This window comes from Paroedura picta, chromosome 1 (assembly GCF_049243985.1).
Source record: "Paroedura picta isolate Pp20150507F chromosome 1, Ppicta_v3.0, whole genome shotgun sequence".
Taxonomy (NCBI): domain Eukaryota; kingdom Metazoa; phylum Chordata; class Lepidosauria; order Squamata; family Gekkonidae; genus Paroedura; species Paroedura picta.
Window position 1 is genome coordinate 153,202,140 of NC_135369.1, and position 27,545 is coordinate 153,229,684.

Here is a 27,545-nt window from a genome sequence, read left to right on the forward strand (position 1 = left end):
AATTGTGCTGCTTCCTGTTTCTTATGTATGTTTTTTTTTTTTTTTTTTGATACAACAGTGGTGGAAGCTGGCATTTCGGGGCAGGGGGAGAAACAAAGAATAAATGCTTCCTTAGAATCAGGGCAATACCAAGTGTCTGTTGACTTTTACAAGGGCATGATGTTGTCCCATAATGAAAGCCTAGGATGCAATCAGCAGTCCATTTATTATAGATTAAACCCATAAGTATGCCTGCTCCAAAGTTAAGTGGATTATGAATTACTAGGGGCAAAGCCCGTTGTATCCAAGAATACAACGGGTGCTAGAGCTTGGCAGTGGGAAGAGGAAGGGGAGGAGTTGTCCAGTCTGTAAGGGCATGGGGTTGAATGTGTGTGTTTTGTGGGAGGTTGTGGTGGTGTAGTGGCAAATGAAGGCATGGGTGTGGAGATATGGGTGTCAAGAACCTGTGGTGTGGACTGTTCATTGAGTGTGGGAGAGGACTGACCTTTGGGAATTGTGGCATAGTGGTTACAAATGAGCTTTCCAGAGCCATGTCCTCAGATATGTGAAGGGAAAATCAGACTGGAGACTCTTCTTAGGGGGAGATTACATGGCAACCAATTCCCCCCAGTTCTGCGTCATTTCCCTTCTTGTGTGAATTAGGCCACATTCACCAAAATGCCCCTCTGCCCTAATACACATGGGGTAGTCACAGTACACAGGTGTCTACCCTTTTCCTTCTTTTCCATTTTTTTCCCTGTTGATAAAATGTTATGTGCCCATATGCTTCTTTCATGGTTGCTCCTTAGAAGAACGGATATTTGTACCCTATTCCTTACCACCTAAAGGAGTCTCAAAGCGGTTTACAAACACCTTTTCCATTTGTCTCTCCACAATAGTCAACCTGTGAGGTTGTGAGGGTTGTGAGAGATCTGAGAGAACTTGGAATGGGCCACAGTGACCCAGCAGGAGGTGGGGTAGTGAGCCTCACAGGGAAGCTGGCAACCCTAAGAGGAAGACTCTCTGTGCACAGCAGTCTTGACCTTAGTAAGGTTTTTTATACTGGTTTTTTTTTTTGTTTTTTTTTTTTTGCCAGGCAAAAGTTATTTGCCAGGCCAATAAGTCATTTCAGTTACCAGACATTTACTTGTTCTCTATTTACAGTTTCAGGCTGTAAATATTTATTTAGATCTTCCTGCACTTTCCAGACTCACAGGACTGATGCTGGTCTGCCTGTCTGCGCCCCAGAATACAAACAGTTGGTGGTAAGGGCTGGCCATAACCCATAGGCCAGGAGGGACACACCTGCACCACTCCCTACCAACTGCAGGCAAAAATGGCTCCTTTGAAGGCTGGACTCTGAGGCATTGTATGATTTTGAAGTCCCACCTCCAAACCTCCAGGAATATTTCCAACCCAGTGGTAGCCAACCTCCAGGTGGGGCCTGGAGAGCTCCTGGAATTACAGCTCACCTGCAGAATATAAAGATCAGCTCCCCAGGCAGAAAGGGCTACTTTGGATAGGGTTGTGGTAGAAAAGAAACATTTAAGGCCTCCCACAGAGGTTGTTGTTGAATTGAAAGATTTGAGGCCTACTGCACAGGGTTGTTGTGCAGATGAAACAGGGGACAAAAGTGCCAGTTTATTCCGCAGAATAATGCTGTGCAATGACCTCAAATCTGCAGAGAGTTTCAAAGAAGAAAGACACATGGCTTGGCTGTGTCTAACCTCTGTCCAGAGCAGTATTTTAAGTGAGAAGGGGCTTTTCTGTGGCCTCCCTGTCAGGCAACTGTTTGGCAGAAGGGGAAAGTCCCCCCCCCTCAAAAGGAAGGCCCTCAGGCTCCCCTGCGTTGCTCTTGGAAAGGCCTCCTTCCCTCAGTCAGGGTCTGTCCGAGGTTGCTTCGCAGCAGGCCTGAAGGGGGGGAGGGGGGCACTCTGCAGCCTCCTGCCAGCTCTGTCAGGGTTCTGAGGCAATTTGCAGTTGGACATGACAGTTAGGACAGCCTTGGGGCAAAAAGGGGTTGGCACAGCCTGTGTTCTCATCCCCCTTGGCAGCCCTGCTGACCTCCTCGCCCTTTGGTGGTCAGGAGCAGACTGGCAGCTAGACTGGGCTGGGTGAATGGAATTTTGGTCTGTCCTGTGAGGGGCCTTCACGCGCCTCCCCATTGGCCGCTTGGACCTTGAGTGGCACTTGGAGGGGCGAATCAGGAGCCGCTTTGCGGCTCCTGAATTGCCCCTCTGAGTTTTTATCACGGACAGAGCCCACTCTAACTCCTCCGCAACAGCCCTTAAGGCTTTATTTAACCGCAGGAGCGGTTAAAGATAATCAATCCATTGCATAGAAGCAAGTCTGTAGTTGTGCAGTAACCGTTTTAAGCGGTTTCTCCCAGAGTGGTACTTTAAGCCACTGGGTATTTCTCGAGAACTCATTGATACAACTGTACATCTGATTAGAAGACACACGGGCTGGTATCCTAGTGAGCAGGATTAAACATAAGATTCTGCCAGTTTTTGTTTCTTCATACTATATCATGTGCAGTATCAGAAGATCTTTGATGGTCAAGAGTGAGTTTGGGGAAAACAAAATGTTCCATTGACCACATAAAAATTTTATACCAGAGCCAGTTTGGTGTAGTGGTTAGGAGTGCGGACTTCTAATCTGGCATGCCAGGTTCGATTCTGCACTCCCCCACATGCAGCCAGCTGGGTGACCTTGGGCTCGCCACAGCACTGATAAAGCTGTTCTGACCGGGCAGTGATATCAGTGCTCTCTCAGCCTCACCTACCCCACAGGGTGTCTGTTGTGGGGAGAGGAATGGGAAGGCGACTGTAAGCCGCTTTGAGCCTCCTTCGGGTAGGGAAAAGCGGCATATAAGAACCAACTCTTCTTCTTCTTCTTCTTCTTCTTCTACCAGCCTGGGTTTTTATTGATCCCCTTATGTAACAGAAACGAAGGGAGCTAGATTTCCAGTGAGATGCACCTGGGAAATTGCTGTCTGCATCTCATTTCTCCTCACTTACCTTTCCCCATCACATACTCTGCCCAAATTCTGGTTCAAATGACCCCAACACAGACTAGTGACAGCCCAGTACAGCTGACAGAATAGGGCTGCCAGCCTCTAGGTGAGATCTGCATTTCCTTTCCATACTAAAGAGATCATTTATCCTGGAGAAAACTGATGTTTTGGAGGATGTCATTGTCTATGGCAAGGGTAGTCAAACCGCAGCCCTGCAGATGTCCATGGACTACAATTCCCATGAGCCTCTGCCAGGGGCTGGTAGGGGCTCATGGGAATTGTAGTCCTTGGACATCTGCAGGGCCGCAGTTTGACGACTCCTGGTCTATGGCATTGTACCTATCCTCCTTAGGCTCCATCCCCAAATCTCCAGGAGTTTCCCAACCAGGAACTAGTGAGCTTAACCACCCACCAGTGGCCAACTGAGACCTGGCCACCCTATGAATGAACATTATTACTCCTCACTTCATGCCTGTTTTTATTAAAAGGTAAGGGACAGAGAAACAAGCAAGCTTCAGGAAACACATTGTTGGGCACTACGATGGCATTTGGTGCTTCAATGGTGATTTGTGGTTTAGAATCTGTATAGAGAACTGTTCCACGCCCTCAAGTCTTTGCTTTCTGTGTCATTCTATGAACTAGGATTTTAGACAACTGTAAATGAGTAGTTTAAAAAGTGGTTAGAGGGTGATTTTTGATCACCTACATAGTGCCACTTTTCCAGGTGATCACTGTTCTTCAGTTGTTATTTCAAATTCATTTTAAGGATGAAGGTCAGAAGGCCATGAAGGAAGAGGTCAAAAACTGATACTGAAGGGTAGATTGCAGGAAAAAAGAGGCTCAGTGGAAGAGCCTCTGCTTTACATGCAGAAGGTCCCAGGTTCATTCCTCAGCATCTCTAGTTAACAAAGTCTAGGCAGTATGTGATGTGAAAGACCTCTACCTGGGACCTTGTAGAGCTGCTGTATTGTCTGGGTAAACAATACTAACTTTGCAGGATGGATTTAGTGTACGGCAGCTTCATGTGGGCTTATATGAAGTAAAACAAATCTATATAGTAGGCCTTGAAAAATGCAGAGAAGATACTGTGTATTCTTTCTTTTTCATTGTGTTTTATCCTTTAGTTTGATGAAGCAGCATCAAATTAACCTTATTTAACCATAGTTTCAAAGGCACGATTGCTTCTGCGCCTTAGATTTTATTGAAGACAGATGTGCCCTGAATAGAACGGTTTTTCAATACCTGTTCTTGAACTTAAGGAAATTGTGGTATTTAAAGCTCAGCCTGAAGCAATGTAAGTTTATCTAATTATCAAAGATATAAAATGCAGAAGCACATCAACTGCCAGGGGATTTGAATAGATTTTGCTTTCTTGACACTTGTTTTACTTAACATTTAATTATTGAGGAACTGCCTACAGTTCTTTTAAAACGTAACAAAATATGATAATTTTCCTTCTTGAAATATGTAGGGTTTGAAAAAATTGTGAAGCAAACAGCCAATCCAAATGGTATGTTTGTCATTTTAAAAATCATTTAGGATTTAGCTTCTTACTGTCCAGGGATTCTGGTTTGGGGGGCCATCATCTGAGCATGGAAGTGGGGTCACTGTGGGATGGCAGGTAGTTGTGAATTTTCTGCATTCTGCTGGGGGTTGGACTAGATGACCCTGGAGATCCCTTCCAAAAACTTATTCTATTATTCTAAATAATAATGTAGTTCTCAAATGGGAGCCATTTCTAGTGGTGGTGATATACCCTTTGTTCTTTTAAAAATCAAATTTTACCCATAAAATAGTAAAATAGTAATAACAATTTAGCACCTAAGAAAATTCTGCCAGATTTCCTTGATTGGCTCAAAGAATCCATATACTGATTTTGAATGAGCATTTTAAAAATGGCTTTATGCTAAAAGCCCAAATACAACAAAAGGCCACCATTTATATCAGTTGTCAGTGTGAATTCTTGTCTGCCTCAATAACATGGGCAGTTTATTCCCATGAATCCAAAATTCCATATCATCAATTATGTTTCTTTTAAGTGCTGATCTCAGTTCTGCCATACACCATATGTGTGCCAAGCAAAGCAAATGTTATTTACAATCATTCAAACCAAAATTTTAATGCACATTTAAGGTATCAGATAAGTACAGAAAAAAATTAAATACAAAAGAGAGAAAATATTTAAATTAGCAGATAAAAAAACTGATTGAAAAAAATTAAAACACCATTACCAAAATATTGAGCCATTATCATTGTCCTGAAAAGACAATCTCAATGTGAGCGCAGACACTGAGGGTGATGTAAGGGAAGGAAGGGTTGGAGTCCCAGCTTTAAAGGCATGGGAAGGGTGATGAGGGAGGATGAAGGGGTGGCAGAGGTGTTTGTGAAGGGTTGGTTGGTGTGGAAGTGTTGTTGGAAGAGTGAGCTGTTTGTGTTCCATTGGAAAATGGGAAGAGAAGTAAAGATGGCAAAGACAAGATAACCGCCTCATTAGTCAAGGTGGCAGAGGGTGGGGCCACATCAAAGGGTAAGCCCAGGGGTGTGACAATAATGTTCTGCTATAGAGGGAGGGATGATACTTTCTGTCCTATATGTGTATTACACAATTTAGCAGCAGCAGCAGCCCAACATTCTAACAGAGGGCTGTTTTTCTGTTTTCATTATTTAGAAGTTTCTGAACCTTTTCCTTTTGGCTGAATTAAATTGCCTCTGATAACATTGTAAATAGAACAGGGTAATAGAATGTGTTCACTTGTTTCTATCTGGTCACTGACACAGGGACATAATCTCTGTGAAAGAGGGATGTTCTTACAGCAGACCTCCAGAACGGGTAAGAGCAGGGCTGAACATGTATCCTGGGCAATGGCTCTTCTCTATACCAAATGTATGTATTTAAAGAAAGTAAAAATGAAATAATCTTTAAATAACACAAGGAATGTTTAGAATTTGTGCACTGAAATGCTTTTGATTTATCTATTTAAGATTTAAAAATAGCTGTGCTGTTTTAAAAATTAAGAGTAAAACTGAGTGTGACAGTGCCCACTCTGTGTTCTTGTTCATGAAATGTCCAATCTATCAGAAAAGTAAAGCAGTATCCAATTTTAGTATGAAGGTCATATATGTGAGAAGTAAAGAATCCTCCCTATAACCAATTATGTATGGCAGTGGGCGTACTGGGCCACCACCAATTCTTAGCTGTGGGGCAGCATGCACCACCATGTCCCATATACACACGGGGGAAGAAATCCCCTGGTACACGTGGTCTGCGCCAGAGTTGCACATGCATGTGCACAGTTCTGGGGTTGGGAAGTTCTGATGTGTCTCACGGTGGTGACAGCAGAGGTGGGGGGGAGTGGGACAGAAGGATTCCAACACAGGCAGGCCACTATCCCACCCTATCCCACCATGAAGCGTTTTGTGTCCCTGCAGGGATGCTGTATGTGTGCGGGAGGAGCTGAGCTTCAAAGGCCTGGCTCTTCCCTTATGCACAGCCCTGCCCTGACTAGGCCTCTACGCCCTGCCGCAACAATACAGGGAACTCAGGAGAATCCGCGTTCCCTTGCCACAGGCCATCCAACTCCTCAGCAATGTCGTGCATATTTATTCTATTTGTATATCGCCAACTCCCAGACCAGCTGGCTCGTGGCGGTTCATAGCCATTAAAGCATAAAAACATAAGATGGCAAGATTACCACCTTGCTGATATTACAGTAGAATACAATAAAATAACACCCTTTAAAAAGACAAAGATGGTAGGCATAACAGTTCCTAATAGACCCGTCCTCATTCACCTAGTCCCGGCAGTGTCAACAGATGTAAATTGGGGTTATGGATGGTCCCAGAGGGATCTAGATGCCACAAGGACGGGGGGACGACCTGACCTTATAGCCCAATATGCAGCCCAACCTCAACCAAAAGCCTGGTGGAAGAACTCAACCTTCAGGCCCTGCAGAACCCATAGAGCACCGACAGGGCCCCCAGCTCTACTGGTAGCTCATTCCACCAGGTAGGGGTCAGGACTGGAAATGCCCTGGCCCTGGTTGAGGGCAGTCATGTCTCCCAGGGGCCCGGGATCCTTAACAAATTTGTACTCACAGAGTGTAGTGCCCTGAGGAGGGTATAAGGAAATAAGCGGTCCCATAAATATGCAGGACCCAGGCTGCATATAGTCTTATATCTTTGATAATTAGATAAACTTACATTACCCATACCTTGAACTTCATTCAGAAACAAACCGGCAACCACTTCCAAACAACTGGCAAATGTATCTGGGGGAAAATCTGGCCAGCCCTCCATTAGGAGATAGAGCTGAGTGTCATCCGCTTACTGATGACACTCCAGCCCATAGCTCCAGACCAATTGGCCCAGAGGGTGCATGTAGATGTTAAAAAGTGTGGGGGAGAGTATCACCCCCTGTGGCACGCCGGAAGGGAGTACAAAGGCTTTTGACAACTCTTCCACCACTGCAACCCTCTGTGACCAGTTCGTAAGAAAGGAGGCCAGCCATTTCAAAGCTGTTCCTCCAATCCCTTTGTCCCCGAGGTGGTGTACCAATAATTTGTTATTGACCATATCAAATGCGGCCAATGAATCTAATAACACGAGAATGGCTGAACTGCCCTGGTCCATCTGGCATCGTAGATCATCCGTCAGAGCAATAGAAGCCATACTGGTATGGATCTAGGGCTGAAGTTTCCTCCAAAATGCCAGGAACTGGTCCACTGCAGCCCTCAATATGTGGGGATTATCCCCACTGTCCTGCCGCCATCAGCCTGGCCTTTCTACCTTGTGCATAATTGGTGTATATTTCCATTCTCCAAAAATGTTTCTTCCAAAACAGAACCTTTGGATACTAGGAATTGCTAAAGCAACACTTTTTCAGAGACTATAGTGGCAAAGAGAAAGATGTGATTTTAGGCACATTCCCTCATATTTTACAGTGCTATTTTACACAGTAATTTGTGGATTTCTTCCAAGATCACATGACCTTAACTCATTCTACAACTGTCTGAGCATGGTTATTTAAGGTTTACTGTGTAATCTTAAGCCAAACTACACCTTTTAAAGAAATTCTATTTAGGGTTGCACTGAATGAAGATAATTTTTAAGGCTATTATTTTTAAACCAAGACCTAATTAAAGTAGATGTAGTAATAGGAACGCTAATATTTTTATCCACCTGGGAAGCGAATACAGAGGATCTTATGGAAAAGACACTAAAATATTACACAGAAGTTGAGATTTTAAAATGTAATCCTTCAATTATCCTAGCTGACCTGACAATTTTGGATGACAATTTAAATTGAAGTTGGAGAAAAATGTTCTTCTAGCACAATGGAAAATGGAATTATTATTACCTGAGTTATGAATAATTTCACCCTTATAATAAGGTTAAGTACTGGAATAATTATGCATGTTAAGTCTAGAGACAAGCCTTCCTAAGAAAATGTCTTTATCAGCACATACATGGCCTTGATTATTTTAATTATTGAAACTTCTTCGTCTACTCATTAAATAACTCTTGTATGTTACATAAATTTGTATTCAAGTGTCTTTTTTAATGATAAAAGTAGCTAGAGTTCAGAGTTTGATATGTAATGGATAGGAAATGACAATCTAATCAGTTGTAGAACTTTTAAAAGGACATCCACAAGAATTTTTAACAAATCATTACATTCCTTGTACTTATCATTTTATTGTTTGTTTGTTTTATATTTTGTGACCTGTTTCTGGCAAGGTACTGGGGTCAGTTTGCAGCATCCTTATCAGTCTTTCAAGCGACCAAAGCCAAGGGAGTTTATAGAAGTCATAGTCATTCCAAATATGAAGTTCAGGAGCCCAGTTATGCACAGGTCCAGTCCAGGAGGTCAGAATTTACAGGCAAGGAAGTATCAACATATGGCTATGTTCTACACCCCACAGCATCTCTCAAGGTGTTCTATAGTTACATGCCACCTGCTTAATCCTGTGAGGACTCAGGATGGATTTCAAAAGATAGCTGATGTTGAGCCATGAAGGGGCGTTTTCCCTTTTAGCCAGCAGCTCTACTCTAATACCCCATCTTTGCTTCTCTAATGGCATGGCTGATCCCAGAGGGCTGGAAACAGGAAGCTGGTTCTCATCAGATGTTTCAAAGCTGAGAATTCAAGGTGATTATGTTGGGCATTTGTATAAAAAAAAGCATTAGCACAGTTAATATATAAATGATGAGACCAGTTATAGCATTAAAATTATAGGCTACTAGGGTAGGGGAATATGGAAGCAAAACCAAGAAAAAATGAATTAGCTTCCTATAGCGCATGGTGGAACTCTACACCTTAGCTGTTACATGGCTGAACTGCCTACAGCAGTTCTCATATTCTGGGACAAAGGGTGGAAGTTGAAAACTTTCTCTTCTGTTATTAGTTGCAGACATGGGAAGTTTATATGCAATGGACAGTATACACTTTGCATACCAATAAACAAACCACATGACTCACTATTGACTGTTCCCACTAGCAAGTAGTGACAAGAAATATTAACCCCTTTTCCGACAGACAGCGGCTGGCTTGCTAAACAGACAAAGGCTATCAGATTCTGTCGAAGCTCTTGCCTGTCAGTCTTGTCATGCTTGCATCTATTCCTCCCATTTGTTGGCTTCTACCACCTCTTTTTTCTCACTATTTTGGCTATGCTGGCCCCTTCCTCCTCTGAGGAGTCCTCACTGTTGCTACAGTCTCGCTGATCCATAACACAGGTGATATGAGACTATTGCTAGTTTCAGATTCCTGAATAATACATAAAATAAAACATCAGGGGAGAGTTTCAAAAGCAGTTCCATTTCCTATTGGTGTTAATTTGAATGGGGATTGGAGAGGCAGCAAATGGCAGCATCCCCCTTGCAAAAAAAAAAAAAAGGATTTCAGTGATACTTACAAACAAAAGAAAGGAAAGGATTATCAGTGTGAAATGAAACTGACATGACTGGGATTGGACATTTAAAGTTTTGAAAATGTTTTTTCCCCATAATGATTCAGTGAACAGTGTTTCAGTATTGAAATTTTAGCTGACTACTACTGTAAATAGTGGCTCATCAAGGCAGCAGACTTCATCCCATGTACAGGAAAAGCAGAATGTTCCTGTTTTTGCCAATCCTGAGCTGAATGTCCAACTTAATGGCATCCAACTTACATGCAGCATACACCTAAGTACTGTGGTTTTACCCTGGACAGGACCTTGAGCTATAAACACCATATTACCAATGTAACAGCAAAAACACACATAACATTTTCTTCAAAAATTATCTGATACAACTTGCTCAACTCTGAGGTTGGTGTCTAAAAATGCAGTTCATCAGTGTGGCTCTACAGCCTCCATGTCCACAAACCTCATGCCCAACTCAATGCAACAATAAGAACTATCATGTATTGAACCCACTCCGATATATTGGCTACCTCCATTGTGCCATGTTGCTCCCCTGAAGCTTGAAGCAAGTTTATTGTCTTTGTGAATATAGAAATATCACTGAAAACAGAAAACTGCCCATCCACAGAGCCATGGTTGACATGGGCTTATCCACACTAAATAAGATCTGCACAAATCCTGCAATCATAAAATTTTGATTGAGGGAATGAAAGGTTGCAAACATGGATGAAATCAGTTCTACTTGATAACCATAACCCGATAAACACCTATGAGAGGCCCACAGGATTTGGCTGGCCATGTAAAGTATAGAAGATGGCTAATAGAATGCAAACAGGCTTTGGCACTTGTTTAAATGGGGCAAAATACCAGCTACTGAATGTGCTTGTGGTGCAGTCCACCAAACTACTTTCTGACTGTCACAGGAGTATGAGCATTGTGCTTTCCAGGGAGATGTGATGGAGCTCTTTGAACTCTCCCCAGCTGCAACTGAGTGGGTTAGCAGATTTCCCAACCACCAATGTTGAATGCAGTGGCATGACAAATGATTGGTGGGGCCATGTCCCTTTGTGTACCACCATGGCCGTATATGCACTGGAGGTTTCATGCCAGGCTGCAGGCTGGAATGTTAGTCGTGGCAGGTTGCCCCACCTCTTCCTGCACCCACACAGGGGAGAGCATTTGGTCCGGTGCACCTTATCCACCCCAGATTTGTGCTCCTGCACGGGAGCTAGAGCAGTGAAGTTCCCAGTGCATAAACGGTCCATGGCTGTATTATTCTGTTGAAATTCTGAAACACTGAGAAAACATTTGCAACAAATAAAAGGGACAAATTAAATGATAAACATGTATATAGAAAAACTCCAAAATGCTAACACAAGCCAGGATTTGAACATATTATTACAGCGCATAAAATTTTTGAATGTAGGCTAGAACCAACAACATCCTCAGTAGCTGGAAATGCTACATACTAAAAGCCCTATTACAAATGTAGTACCAGGGAAGTACAAAATAAAACAAGGTTCTATGCTTTTGTAAAATCTTTAGAAGTCCAATACGGAAGATTAAAGTTTAGAGAGTGATTTCCAACCAGTTGCCAAAACATAATCCACAGCACAAGAAGTAGGATCCCAGCAAAGTTTAAAGACTATAACACACTACAACACACAGAATTAGATGACCTGGGCCTGAGCATGGACCTTTTCAAGTATCTTCCTTAACCCATAAGGATAATTTAAAATGGCACCCTTTTTCTTACTTGGGGGTAGTACTGAACTGACTACACTAAGTAATGGGAAGACAGGCAGCCTATCCTCAAATGACAGGTAGGGATGATCTTGAGTCTGAGCCCAATAAGTGACATAAACATGAAAAAGATTGTAGAGACACTGTGAGTGGTAGACAAGGCAGCAAACTTTATCTTTTGGAGTAAGTCACCATAGAGGATAAATTAACGAATTTAAATGATTTGTGACAAGTCCAATTACCAGACACTTTTTCAGTAGGAGATGCCAGAGATGGAACCTGGCATCTTGTACATTGGGGAAAAAATCTGTACACAATCTCAAGATACCACTTTATTTGAAGGAGGCAAAGAAGAGATGACTTTTAAGAATCTGACAGCAAGGCTCATAACTGTTGTCCAACTGTACTAAGCAATTCATAGCCTATCTGTTGAGCCTTCCACCACACATACATGCATGTGCGCGCGCACATGCACACACACACACATTCCTAGTATGCAGTAGGGCAGTTTTAAAAGACTGATCACCAGCATAACGTGTGAGTCATGGGTGCATTAAGTTACCTTCAAAAAGGATTGTAAAGGAGCCATATTGAGCTGCCTAAAAGAACCTCTTGTGGTGCAGAGTGGTAAGGCAGCCATCTGAAAGCTCTGTCCATGAGGTTGGGAGTTCAATCCCAGCAGCTGGCTCAAGGTTGACTCAGCCTTCCATCCTTCCGAGGTCGGTAAAATGAGTACCCAGCTTGCTGGGAGGTAAAGGGTAATGACTGGGGAAGGCACTGGCAAACCACCCCGTATTGAGTCTGCCATGAAAACGCTAGAGGGCATCACCCCAAGGGTCAGTCATGACCCGGTGCTTGCACAGGTGATACCTTTACCTTTTTACCTTTAATGCCCTGGCCAGGGATTGTCTCTCAGTTCTCATGTCACACAATGCTATCCTTACACTCATTTCTGATGTCAAATAACTGCCTGCTCTTTGTATTCCATAAATATGTTTTGTTTTTGTTTTTTTGTTGTTGGCTTTTGGTCTGCTAGGGACCCAACACTACATTGGATTGGTCTCTTAGGCTCCTAAAACGACTAATCAGCATCCTCATACAACCTATCCTCATGGGTTGGTAGAAACCATCACATTCTGTCTTGAATGCATCTGTACAATGCCGCTTTACATATGATGGCCCTCTCCTACAGAGTGCTGTTTTTCTTTGCCACATTCCTGGATTGATTTCATTTGAGACACCTGTAGAGTGCTTATTGGTGCTACATAAGACAGTTCTGCCTTAAGGTCAATATGGGACAATAAATAACTGTTAGACTTCATAGTGTCTTGCTTTGAGAGCTTCACACCTGCCTCCTTCACTCAGTGAGCTTGCTAACCTCACAATGTGGGGCTGCACAGAAGCCACAATGATGAAAACAGGTTTGCACTTCCTTGTAACTTCATTGAGTGATGTGTGCTCCTCTCTCCTCTCCTGCTGTGAACTCTTTAGAACCTTAGTTTTTTGGGGAGTCTCTGGCAGTGGTCATGTGATTGTTTTGGTGGGAAACTGTCAGAGGTAGGGAAGGGTGTTCCTAGCCAACTAGAAAGCTTTGAAAATCTTTTCCGTGGCTGGCCTGCGCACACACAGTCTCAGTGTGTGCCTGCACAGAAGACCACACAACGAACAACAGTTACATCAGTCCTGTTTTCTGGAGAGGGGGATCATGACCCAATTCCCAGCTGATCCCCAATCTATCCAACTAGCATCTGCACTTTTCTGTGTGGTAACTGAGCTCCTTGATACATTCCAAATATATTTCTGACTGACTCACATTTTGATCATGAGCCGAACAGGTTAAGCTACACTGTCAAGCAGGTGTGCTGAGAAATTCTCAGCATCTCTAATTAGCGTTTCATTTTAAAAGCTCTTTCTGAAACTTATATATAGACACTGTTTCATAGAATAAGTTCTTGTTAAGAAAGAATAGAGTACTTTTGTTTTTCTCCATTAAACTTTAGGGTCTTACTCGTACCTTTATTATTTCACAAGAGTAATTCTGACTTCAATAGGTCATATTCAGTGGTGCTAGTACATTGATTCTTTTCCCAATAGAAGCTCTAATGAGGTATTTCGTTCTGTTGGAAGATAGAGTTAGTTACTTCACTGAACAGTTTTGTTATATTTTACTATTATGTATTGTTTAGTTTGGTAAACACTAGCAATGGGACCAAAACTTCAGAAAAATATTGATTGTTACAATAACAAGACAATCAGAGCATTGTGCATTCAATTTCTTATATATTTTGAATAGAGCTAAAATCAAGAAGTCCTAAGAAGCCAATACTAAAAGGATCCAGAAAATAGTATATAGCATAAAGGTAAAGGTATCCCCTGTGCAAGCACCGGGTCATGTCTGACCCTTGGGGTGACGCCCTCTAGCATTTTCATGGCAGACTCAATACGGGGTGGTTTGCCAGTGCCTTCCCCAGTCATTACCGTTTACCCCCCAGCAATCTGGGTACTCATTTTACCAACCTCGGAAGGATGGAAAGCTGACTCAACCTTGAGCCGGCTGCTGGGATCAAACTCCCAACCTCATGGGCAGACAGCTTCAGACAGCATGTCGCTGCCTTACCACTTTGCACCACAAGAGGCTCGTAGTATATAGTATGGTACAGTACATAAATTCTTTTTCATAACAGCAGCCAGCAGTCCAGCACAGAGGGAGTTAAGGAACTATGGAATGAAATGTTGGGCTAAAGTCCACAATGGAAGGTCAAGGGGAAATTGCTGTGGATCTGGAAACATAAGGCTGAAAAAATCACAGGGCTATAGGATTTTCTCTTTTTCACACTTAAGCAATCTTTGGATCAGAAGAATGGATTCTGGCAACAACTGCAATGCAAGTAATGTGCAGCAGAGAATAAGCAGAGCTGCCGGTTGATGGAGCAGAGGGCAGGCTGGAGGCGGACGTGACTGCCCAGTGGCCCATGCGGAGTGTGCACTTTGCTTACACAGTGCACGCAGTGTAGAAGAGGCAGGCGGTACCCACGGCTCAGAGCAGCTTCCCTCCCACCCACGCTATGTGATTTGTAAACAGTCTTGTGACTGTGTTTGAGGTGAATGTTTTATGGTTAATAGGGTTTTACATGAGACGGAGCCTGTTGGCAGGTAGTCTGGTGGGTGTTCGTATGCCTTGGAGTTCGGGGCCTCCATATGGGGTAGCATGTAAACAAGCACAGCTAACCCAGCTGGGGGTCAGGGGCTCATTGCCAGGCAAGCCTAGGGGAAGCCAAATGAGGTGGGTGTCTGGTGGCTCCCCCACATAGGTCGCTTTCTGTCAGGCAGGCTTCAGTAGGCAAGGGAATCTGTTCTCACTAATACTGACAAAAATGGATTGGATAGGTTTTACAAAAATCCTTATCAGAAATGATAGACACTCTTCACTGAGTCACTTTAAATTATTGTAAAATGGCTGCAAAATTGTTTAGTTCTGATCATCTCTGATTAAGATCATGGAGGACATCAGTACAGAAAACACTGCATTTTAGAGAATTCATCTGTATTTTAGGGAATTCATCAGCATATATGGATTGTGATGTTATCACATCTAGTATACACTCCCCGGAATCATAAAAAGTGGCAAAAGTTTTGCTACTGAACTAGCAACATAGTAAGAAATACTAGCTGTGAATTACTATGAATATTCATAGAAGTTGTGTCATAAACATTTGAATCATAGACTCATACAATCATAGAGTTCGAAGGGACCATACAGACCATCTAGTCCAACCCCCTGCTCAATGCAGGATCAGCCCAAAGCATCCTAAAGCAATTTGTTGTGGAGGTCTTTTTGTTGTGGAGGTCTTTCTTCTGCCATACTTTTTCTGGGAAAATAATAGAAAGAGAAGTTGTACTACAGTCAAGATGTGTAGAAGTGTATTCCTTGGAAGTTATAAAAGAATTGGAGTGCAATGCTGAGAATACTTTCTTAAAATTAAGCCCCAATGCATTAAATGGGATATTTCACAAACACACATACAGCAGAGTGCGGAAGTCTTTGGCTGTTGTTGATGCTGAGTGACCTGACCGTCGGAATGCTGTGTTCATGTTTTGTGCCTTTGTCAACTCCCTGATGCCAAATGTCCTGTTGATATATGTCTGTAGATACTTTGATGCTGGTCAATGACCGTAATAAATAATAAAAAAAAAAAAACACAAACACACATGAACACGTGCATTCATGTCTGCCTTGTACTGAGTAAGACCATCTATAAAGGTCACTCTTGTTTACACAGACTGTCAACAGTTCTCCAGGGTCTCATGTCACCTACTACCAAATAATTTTAGCTGGAGATGTCAGGGATTGAAACTGGGACCATCTATATGATAAGCAGATGCTCTACCACTGAACCACAGTCCCTCCCCCTGTCTGAATAGATATGCTCATGATTGCTCCTTTACAGGTCCCTTCAGTGGGGCTTGGTTCCAGGAAAGTGTTCTGAATGTATAATATTAGGTTATTAGGTATATTACTGGATTTTGCTATGAGTTACTTTTAACATCTCATTATTTATATGTCTTCTGTGTATTCTGCAGGCTTTCTGGATTTCAGCTGCCATCGTCTATAGTGAGTACAGGTTCTATTCTGACACTATGCTTCACTACCGACTTTGCTGTAAGTGCCCAGGGATTCAAGGCTATATATGAAGGTAGGATGATGTATCTGTTTTCAATGCTACATAGATCCGTTTGAAAATTTACAGTACTGTTGTACTGTCATTATACTTGAATGGTTGTACTGATCTTTTTTATCTCCCTATAAATTTACACTCAAAATTAAATTTATATAATGATATTTTCTTGTAATTTTTCCTTCTGACCAAAACTTCTTTATTTTGATTATTTTTGTGTTTAAATGCATTGTAATTATAGGTTCCAATTCTGATGATGAATGCTGATTTGTGTTAGTATTTTGGATATTTTCTTTATACATCTTAAACATTAGCTTTGCGCCCTTGATATGTTGTAAATGTTTTCTAAATGTTTGAGAATTTCGGCATAATAATGTAGCCATGGTGGTGGACATGCCCCCACCAATATGCACTAAGGGTTGGGCAATCTGTCACAAAATTTCTGCTAATGAGATTGGGCATTTCCTTTCCTCCTCCTCCCACCCTCCCTACCAGGCGTTGCTGATGAGAGAGAGAGATACTCCTTGACCCCTCCCTTCCTCCCAGGTTTGCCAATGAGAAAGTTGCTTTTCTTTCTCCTGCCTTCCTCAGCCTTCCCCTTTGCTTCCTGTACAAAGTAGTTGATCCAGCTGTGCTCTGAAGCATGTGACACAGTCATTTTCCTACCTTAGCTTGCTAGCTCATGTTAGTCATGGATTCCTCTGATATACAGCACTGTAGCACTTCAAGGTAAAAGCTTTGAGCCTGGGCAGGGAGTGGGTGGGTGGCAGCTGCAGCTTCAAGTGGACTCATAACCATTTTACAATGTGTACTGGTGCCCATGTGCCTGTTTTGGCCCTTGAAAACACTTGGGGTGGGGGAAAGAGTTCTATACCGCCAGCCCACAATGGATTTGGACATTTTAAAATCTCTGTAAAATGGTGGTAATTAATTGGTGCTGGCAACAATTTCACCTTCTCTTTTAACTGCGCTCAGCAATGTGGGAGGGAGTCAATCTCTGAATCTGTAGTGGGGAACCCTTCCAGCCTTTCTTCCCATCTGCATGAAGCAAAAAAGTCCTCCTTCCCTTACATGCCAAACAGGCTGTAGCTGTGATGGAAATGCATTTGTGTGCATACTTGATAGGGTTGCCAACTCCATGTTAAGAAATTCCTACAGATTTGGAGGATGGAGCCTGGGGAAGATGGGGAAGGGATATTAATCAAGTATAATAACATACAGCAGGGGTGACCACTGTCGTGCTACTGGCAGGGGCTCATGGGAATTATAGTTCATGAACACCTGGAGAGCCACAGTTTGGTCACCCATGCCATTGAGTCTACTCTCTGAAGTAGCCATTTTCTCCAAGAGAAGTGATGTCTCTAGCCTGGTGCTCATAAGTATTTTTGGAAGATCTCCTGGCACCACCTGGAGGTTGGCAACCCTAGTACATCTAACTTGAGTGCCTATAGTTATCCTTAAGTCTTTACAGTAAAAAAAAACGAAGCGGGATTGAGGCTTTTGGGGGGGGGGCAGGAGTTCAGTGTAAGATACTGTTGTAAATCGAATGGGCCATCCATCCAAGAAAATTCACTTTTTTCTGTAAGTTCTATTTGTGAAGCCTCATTGCATGCTCAGAGGAAGAAAAAGACACTTTTATGATGATACATTGCTAGGGGGGAATTCCAATTTGGCACGCTGCAACCCAGGAAATTGGAAGTATGACACATAATATGGGGATGAGGGTCTTCATGCATTTACAAGGTTATGTTCTTCATGTGTAAATAAATGTGTAAATAAAGGAAGAGGATATTTGGTTTTAAACAAAATGGATTATCATTTAACTTCCTTTGTAGAATGGTCCTTTGTAGAGACCTTGGAATTCACCATAACTCATTCATAATAAAGTAAATAAATAATGTAGTGCTACTGTACTCACCCCCCCCCACCCCACCCAGTATACATTTTTTTCTGACTCAGGCCTGGGAGAATGAATATACATTCAGATGTCTCTGACTTTACTAGGTCATTAACATATGCTTGGGGGTAACACTTATCATCAGATAAATACATACTTTCACATTTTAAAAATTCTTTTCTCTCCTGGAATATCTGAAGAGACTTAACCTACATCTCTTAAATTGCTTGCATTGTAATATAACTCTTGAAATTAGTGAAATTGTGACACTGCAAGTATGGAGTAAGAGCCGTGATTGTTAGTGATTTACCTAACGAAGAAAATTACAGTGTAGTCCTAGACAGAGTTGCACCCTTCTAAGCCCATTGAAGTAAGTGGACAGAGAAGGATGTAGGTCTGTTTAGAATTTCACCCATAATAGCTTAGTGTGAAATGGATGCAAATGGTTTTAGGTACTAGTTGGGCGTTGATTCTAGAGATCTGTAATCATTGTCTGAATCCCTAAGCAAAGTTCATGTTGACTTTGGTATTTGAGAGAGGAATGCAAAAAAATATTTAATTTTAACATCTGTGGGTTTTTTAACTGTGTGTTCTATGATATTAATTTAATTTAAAACTTTGAAGATAAAGGCTACTGTCAAGGAGACACCTACTCAGAATGATCCTGCACGTTTCAATAAATAGTGCCAATGATTCTGCAAGCAATAAAATTCCAATAACTACTTGAGCTTTTATTGCCTGCAAAATCATTGGCTCTATTTATTTTTAAAACCATTTGGTTGTATGTATGTATTTTATTTAAAATATTTATGTGCAATCTTCACATCCAAACAGAATCCTGAAAACATTAAAATATTTTAACATTAAAACAGTGTTTAAAATAAAGTATATAAAATAGACAATTCAATAAAAACATATAAAGACACAGGCACACATAACAATATAACAGGGAGGGATCATAGGATTGGACTAGATGACCTTGGAAGTCCCTTCCAATCCTATGATTGCATAATGCAAGAAATTCACAACTACCTGCCTACCACAGCGACCCCAATTCCATGCCCAGATGATCCCCCCCACAAAAAAACCCAGAATCTTCAGCCAGTCTGGGGATATGTCAAACAATACAAAAAAGTAATCAGCTGCTGGCAGAAGACAGTGATAGAGTGGGATTGACAAATCTGACTCTATCTGGCAGTAGGTGATATGAATGACCTCAGCTGGAGACCCTGGAGAGTCACTGCCAGTCAAAGTGAACAATACTGATTTTGAGGGACCAAGTCTAATTCAATATAAGGCAGTCTTATGTGACATAATTCAAGGAGAGCCCCATGTTGTGAACATTGTATTAATCGAATCTAGATGTTACTTGGCACAAACCAAAGTGACAAAACTTTTCTCATCCGGGAAGGGCTATAGCTGGTTTATCATCCCAAACTGATTTAGGCACCTGTAGCCATTGCTGCTACATGTTTATTCAGAAACTATTCAATTTCCAGGTCAACCCCCCCTTACGCCTCCCACCCCCCCCTCTCTCTCTCACACACACACACATACACACACACTTACACCTCTATTTTGTCAAGATTAAGTTTTCGTTTGTTAGCCCACATCCATCCAGAGCTGCCTCCAGGCACCTGTTCACAATTTTCACAGCATATCTGGGATAAGCTAGTAGCACAAAATAGAACTTAGTATGATCTAAATATAGGTGGCATCTCAGCCCAGGTATCCAGATGACCTCTCCCAGTGTCTTTACATAGGTTCTGAAAAGTATGAGAGACAAGATGGAACCTCATAAGACCCACTATGATAGAGACCAAGAGGCAGAGCAGCAGTCCTCCAACACCATATCTGGAACCTCCATTTGTGGGTTAAGACTGAAACCACTGCAGAACAGTGTCTCCCAGTCTCAAACAAAAAAGGGCAAGGAAGGTCATTTCAGGCCTGAAACCAGATTGGAATGGATAGAAACAACCTTTTAATTCAGGAATTCCTGAAGTTACCCAGCCACTACTTATTCAATTACCTTCTTCAGGAATTCTAAATTTGAGACTGAACAATAGGTATTCAACTCTCCTAGGTTCAGAGCAGTAGGATTAGATTTACAACTGTCTGGGTTCAAGACAGGGGTGACCAGCTGCTTTCTCATGGAGGCACTTATTGTTTCCCAAATCTAGTCTGTGCAGATTTATGCAGCCCCAAGGGGCATGGATCATATAAGCAAATGGTGTAGCTCAAACTTCCTGGAATATTGTCTACATCCTTAGACTATACAAGATGAAAGGTATCCCACACAACTGGTATATATGGGCTCTCTGAGACCATCCAGTTCTGTCACTACTAACAGAGCGGTACACGGAATGGATGCAAGATATTTTATCTGCAAAGTCCATAGCAAATTTATTATTGCAGGATGCAGGACAGCTTTCCTCCTCCTGTAGGTCACAGCCCAATAAGTCCTTGATTACCTGGAGTGTTCTGCAGGTCTGCTTTGTGCAGGTGGAGTGGTGCCATGGAGTTGACTTTAAAATGATCTGTAGCCTGTGCCTTGTTGGCTTCACCCCCATGTCTTTTTCCACTGTAGCTCTAGCTGTCTTCCTTGTCCTTCCATCATCTGTAGTCCTACTATAAACTTGGATGGACCATTATTAGATGGGTTCTCTTGTGTTCTCTTAAAGGAGTGCCCAGGCTCTTAAACCTAAGAAAGGGCACCTAGGGAGTGATTGCCTGGGGCAATTGCCTGGGGCATTTCCTCATTTCAGAGGTCAATTCAGTCATTAATAGAAGCACCAACCATATCTGCAGGAAAATCTCAAAATGCCATCAGAAAACCAGATAGATCTATCAGATTATGTAGTAGATCAGGGGTAGTCAAACTGCGGCCCTCCAGATGTCTATGGACTACAATTCCCAGGAGCCCCCTGCCAGCGAATGCTGGCAGGGGGCTCCTGGGAATTGTAGTCCATGGACATCTGGAGGGCCGCAGTTTGACTACCCCTGTAGTAGATAGTTGAAGCCCTTGCAGAGTTTCGATGTCCTTGTAAATCTAAACATCAGATAATAGTGATCTGGCAATAACAAAGGAAACCCCGCCCCCCTAATTTCAGATCGCCTTTATTCAGTCAAGAACAGATCAAGAGTGTAATCTGCACAGGGCGCAGAGCCTTTTATTACCTGAAATAATCTCATGGTTGTAATGGAGACAATGAAATCCTGAGCTGATCCTGATAAGGCAGCCTTGCTGGTTATGAACAAAACAGGCAGCTCAGGAGTCTTCAACGCCACCTTTGAGACCACCTTCTCCAGTTTAAGCAGGAAGATGGCTAGGCAATGGGGTAAGCAGTACACCAACAAAATCCCAATCCTGTCTCACACTCTTAAAACTAGATACATACTATGTATCAATCACAATATGCTATTCTACATTTTGAAAAGTTCTTTTACTGAAAGAATCTGCAATACAATACTGCAATACAATAAACACATATCCTGCTGATCCCATTATCTTCTACAGGAAGCATGCATGCAAGCAGTTCGATTTCTTAAAAAAATAATTCACAGCTGAGCTTTTTACCCATTACAGATCTTACTTATTTTTCTTATTGTCATATTACACGAAAAGAGAGTTGCATTGCCAACCTTATGTTATTACAGTGTATATTCTAACATGAGGTAAAAGGGTTCCCCTTCTCAACAATCTCTATAGAAACTCAAATACCATTCCTCCATTGTATTTTATCAGCTAACTTGTCCAAGCATGTTCAAAACCACAGGTAACCAGTCCCTGAAGGTGATTGTGATTGACAGTTCTTCCTAATACAGTTGTTTGGGGTTTTTTGCAGCAATCAACACATCCACACATTTGTTATAATTCAATAACTTCTTCAAAATCATCTTCAACAGTATTCAAAATGAAAGTCAACAGATCATATTTAAGCCTGTCTGAAAAACAACTCCTTGAATGTTTCTAAACATAAGCATACCACCAAATTAATATAATCTCCATTTCTGGATTTGATGGTGACATTTAAAAATACTTTTGTTTATTCTTTCTGGCATCTCATGGCAACAGTACATTTAGTTTCTATTGAAAATCAACCTCAAGAATCAGTTCAATTACTTAAAGGTATAAACAAAATTTGAGCCATAGATTGTCTTTTTTTCTATATCTGAAATTATTTTTCTTTACAATTTTTATAATCTTCCTTTATTTCTAGAATGTATTACAACAGTTCTTAACATCATGTTAGACTTCTAAATTCTCCAGTAGCCCTTGGTGTCTATAAAACAAAATATTTATTTGCAGTCCTGTATCTACCTCAGATTTTAAAATCATCTCCATGTCACAAGCCAAAAACTGTTTAAAGCTGGTGAAAAGCCATTTTTGAGGACGTACAAGACTGAAATGGAAAGGAATAGATTTACTCTGCAAATCCAAGTCTCCTCTTAAGCCCTTGGCTTCAACCAGTATTTTTCCCATTTAGAAAACACAAATGGAGACCCACCATAAAATGTTGCAGATTCTCTTGTGAGTTTGTTTCCATTAGTACTGTAATTTTGGCAGCAGTGTCCTCTTTCCTATTCTGCTTTTGACACTGTTATGTTTTAGAGTCTTGCTTAATTTTTGATAAAACTGAACACAAGTTTTTATAAAGACTGACTCCTGGTTTTAGTATGTTATTGTTGCTGCAAATCGATAGGGAAGACATAGATTAAGTCAGAGGTAGTCAAACTGCGGCCCTCCAGATGTCCATGGACTACAATTCCCAGGAGCCCCTGCCAGCATTCGCTGGCAGGGGCTCCTGGGAATTGTAGTCCATGGACATCTGGAGGGCCGCAGTTTGACTACCCTTGGATTAAGTCTTTAAACATTTCCCAGCTGTGGTGGTTGGAGAAAGGAAGCAACTATCATTTCTGCCCATTACACAGTCATGATAGAACTGGGGTGGGTCTCATTGAGTTTATTCTAGCACGATCTTCCACCTTCGCGTTAATGTATCTTTAGCAAATGCTATCATGGGAGCTTAGTCGACATCCTAAACCTTCCCAGCAATGACTTTTTATTTTCACAGGGAAACTGGTGCACTTATTCTTTATTATCTTCCATCAAAACTTTAAGCATATGCAATTTATCTGAAAAACAACATACCTTTACGTCTTGAGGGTACACTGTTAGATGCAGCTGGTTAAACTTTAAAGTATTTTATTTTGCTATTTTTCTAAACTAGTAGTTATTAATTCCCAAGAAGATTTCATACCATTTAGGATTTATTTTACAAAGTTTCTTCCTTGTCAGTTGATGAGCCAACAATTTATCTGCCTTAGTTTCTTTTCGAAACGTTTTCCTTTCAGGTTTGCTAGCATCCTTTTCACTATTAAGACTGTCCATTAAATCTCATTTCTTATGACTGAAAAATCATTTAAAAGTATTTTCTAGATAGTTTACTTGATGCTTCCTTTAAAAATACATTTTGGGCCTCTGTTTGTTCTCTCTTCTTGTGTTGATTATTGAGTCTTTAATAATGGAGTTTAATGCATCATATCTATAAAGTACCAGTGTTATTATGAAAACAATCTTCAGTATATCTCACAGCCCTTTCCCTAACAGAACAGTCCTTAGGTAGCCTGTTTAACTACCATAGTTAATCCTTTCTATTAAAATTGCCAGTTGGGTAGGTCAAAGATGTCTTCCAAGTGGACTTATTGCCATAGGTGGGGTGCCTATTTTTATATGATTATTTCATAGCTTCCTCACAGGTTGGTTTCATATCCATAGCTGTCCTGGGATTTCCCCGTCATCAATATTTCTCAAACCTCCTCTGCACCAATGAATCTATGATACACATCAGAGGCATTTTGCATTTCCTTTTTGTACTACCCATCTCACCTCAATACCATTATGTGCAGGTAACTAAGCTGTGGATATTAAAAAAAAATAAATTAGTAAGAAGGCAGCTGTCGAAAAAAAGCTGTTTTTTTGCTAGAGCAATGATGTAGAGCTGGGAAAAGCTCATAATTCCTGAGAGCAAAGGGAGGGGGAAGAGGAACAGCCAGGAGAATGAGAGAGCTGTACCTCTGCTTAGCTGAGTACCATTAAGATTTTTGCATCACAGAGAAGGGATTTTCCAGTAGGGAATCTTAGAAACTTAGAATCCTAGAGTTGGAAGGGACCTCATGGGTCATCTAGTCCAACCCCCTGCACTATGCAGGACACTCACAACCCTCTCGCTCATCCACTGTAACCTGCCACCTTCTTGAGCCTTCACAGAATCAGCCTCTCTGTCAGAAATCAGACAGAGTCTGATCTGAAATCAGAAATCAGAAATCAGACAGAATCTGCACAATGTCCCCCAGTGTGTAGGTGATGATTCCATTATCTTATTTCTCAGATATGGAAAGGCAGCTCCATCCCTTCCTTGAAAGGGGCTGCTTGGAAGGAACCCAGGTTGGGGAACTGGGTTGCGCAAAGTGAAGAAGATTGCCCCCTCCAAATATCACTGAGCAGGTTATGCACTAGCAAAAACCATCCCATTGTTCTGCGTAGCATAATTGCTGTACTTCTAGAGCAGGGTTTCTCAACCAGGAACTCATGAAACCCTTAGATTTCTTGATGGCCCTGGAAGGATTTCCTGGATGGGTGAGAGTTAAATAATTTGTATATATATTTTAAATTTGTTAAACATTTATCAGGTGATATGACCATATATTGTCATATTGACCCGCTCATGCCCCTCCCAAAATGGCCAAAGCTGGGCCTGGAGGGGATGGGAAAGGGAGGGACTCCAGGTGAGCATGTACGCAGCAATGCTTCCCTACTATATTTTGCATGTTTGCAACAATTCTTGAGTATCTCAGAATTGGAGGGAGGGTAGGCTAAGAAGAAGAGTAGGTTTTTATATTCTAGATTTGTCTGCCTTGAAGTACCTTAAAATGGCTCATAATCTCCTCTCCCTGTCTCAACAACAGGGAACTCATGAGGTAGGTAACACTGAGACAATTCTAAGAGAACTGTAACTGGTCCAAGATTACCCAGCATGTATGATGACTTGGGGTCCCTCCCCGCCATGGGAGTTCCTGTCCCACCCTTGGTTCTGAAGAGACAGGACTTGGAGACTTGTGAGGTACAGCATCTGCCTCACAGAGTTTTATTGCAGAGACCAGTCTAGTTACATTCATTGTGGGGCCATCCATCTGGGGGTGCTCCTGAACACTCCCTGTGGAGATGACAACCTGAAGTCGCTGGTGTCCCCTTTGTCCCTGTGGCTTGCAGCAAACTCTACATAGGTAGATAGATCTCAATTTTGGTGTGAAAAGTAATGGTTCAGTTGAAAAATAAAATATTTAACAAACCCAAAAAAGGCTCTACAATCTAAATATTTTTTAAAAAAATACTGTATCTACATCCCTTCTAAATAATAAGGTCTGGCAGAACTTCCTAAAAGCAAAGGAGGAAAATTATCGCTTGACCTCTTCAGAGATGCTCTCATAAAATAGGGACTAATGCAGAAAAGGACCACAGGCAGGTCTAGGCATATCTTAAAACCTATGGGACAGAACAGCCAAAAAAAGCAGTCTGGAGAAACCAGTTAGTTAATGGATTCATACAGGGAGAAATTATTCTTTTCACATTTAGTCCTATGCCGTGAACACCTGAAGAAAGTAGGCAACCAGGGAAGATTTTTAACAGTGGGTGGTTCGTTGACCAAACTGTGCTTCCTTCAAAAAGTCACCATCCCCTATTTTATACCGATTGGAGTTGGAGTTATCTTTAAGAACAGCTATAATTAATTTGACTAATCTCAGGAGCCTAGAGTCCTGCTGACATTACTACTCCAGAAATCTCCCTTAGAAGAAATGACAGCTTTGGAGGGTGAACACTATGACATCACATCTTTGCTGGGCTCCTTCCCCTCTCCAGACACTACTCAAAATTTCCAGACGTTTTCCAAACAGCATTTGGAGATTGGGTTGCTAGGTCCCCTCTGGTGGCTGGCGGAGGGTGCTGGGTTAAGGTTCCCAGCTCCAGGATGGGGAACTTCTGGAGCTTTGGGGGCGAAACCTGGACCTTTACCACATGGGAGGTTCTGCACTGAGCTGCCCCCTGGTGTTTGAGCTGGGGCAGGCTGCCATGACTCTTCCCACTCCCACACAAGGGAGCATTTTGCCTGTTGCACCTTGTCCGCCTCAAATTTGAGCTCCCGCTTGGGAACTGGGGCATAGAGGTTGTGCCGCGCTGCAGGGCAGCAGGGGGCTTTTTTCTTTTAAGAACATGGTATTGCGTTGGGATGCAATGCCACATTCCTAAACAAAACAAAATGTCCCAGGTGGCTCTGCTGTGCCATGAAGCACAGTGAAGCTAACTGGGGCGATCTTTTGTCCTTTCCAGGATGCTGTACATCAGGCGAGAATGAGGAGGAGCTGGGCATTGACAACCTAACTCCACCCTTCCAGGCAGACCTGGCCCGACATAGAACCTGTTGGCACCTGGGACAAAAGTTCCCCGGAGCAACTGAAGGCCTGAGTCAAGGTATGCCTGGGACAGCCCCAGGCTGATGTCAAGCAGAACCAAGAATTTACCCCGCTACCAAACAGGCAAAAGCAGCCATTATCTTCAGAGAAACTGAACTCTGTCATTTGGAGATGAGCAGCAGCCAAATAAGATGATTTGGCATCCTTATTTGGAAACCCTAGATTTTCTGTTTCCATAGTATAGATTAGGATGTCCAAATCATCTTAATCTTGAAGAGGGGTTTTTTTCTTTGGCAGATATGCCTAGCAGGGAAAAAAGAATTCAGCCACCATAGGAACCTAGTTGTTCTAAAACAAAACTGATGGACTGAGTATATATCCTAAGTCCTAGATTTCTGGAAGGAAGGCACAGTTATATATATTCTGAATTAATTGAAATAAATAAATAATGAGAGCCATGCAAATAAATCACTAATGAAAACCATGACACTTTCCAGTGAATTCTGAAGTGCATAATACACAAATTTGTTCTCAATGCTAATCATACAGAACACATAAATATTCTACCTAGAATAGGAACTGTTAATTTCAGTTTGCAGCTACTTATTACTGTGAGATGAAATGTTATATTGTTTTCTGTTATTTTACAGTGCTTTGGGTTAGAGGGTGGCAGATATCAGATACTGAAGTACAATGTAGGTTTGTGAACTTACCGTAATTCTGATTTATTTTCTCATGTAGATAGAGGAAATGTTTTCAAGTATAATGGTGGTTAATATCTGTGAATCTTGGCATAGTCCAATATGGTTTCTTCACATCGATGTATCCAGGCAGTATTTTCTTCAGTGTCATGGTAGCTT

At 41.9% G+C, this 27,545-nt stretch overlaps 1 protein-coding gene across 2 annotated transcripts in view; it reads left to right on the plus strand.

Annotated features, from left to right (window-relative positions):
- Nucleotides 1-27,545, plus strand: part of CSMD1 (CUB and Sushi multiple domains 1) — a 1,334,105-nt gene that overhangs the window by 430,999 nt on the left and 875,561 nt on the right. For both annotated transcript variants that reach the window (XM_077309265.1, XM_077309276.1), the window contains exon 3: nt 16,222-16,334. In XM_077309265.1, the coding sequence (XP_077165380.1) occupies nt 16,222-16,334 (113 nt within the window). The remainder of the gene's footprint in view (nt 1-16,221; nt 16,335-27,545) is intronic.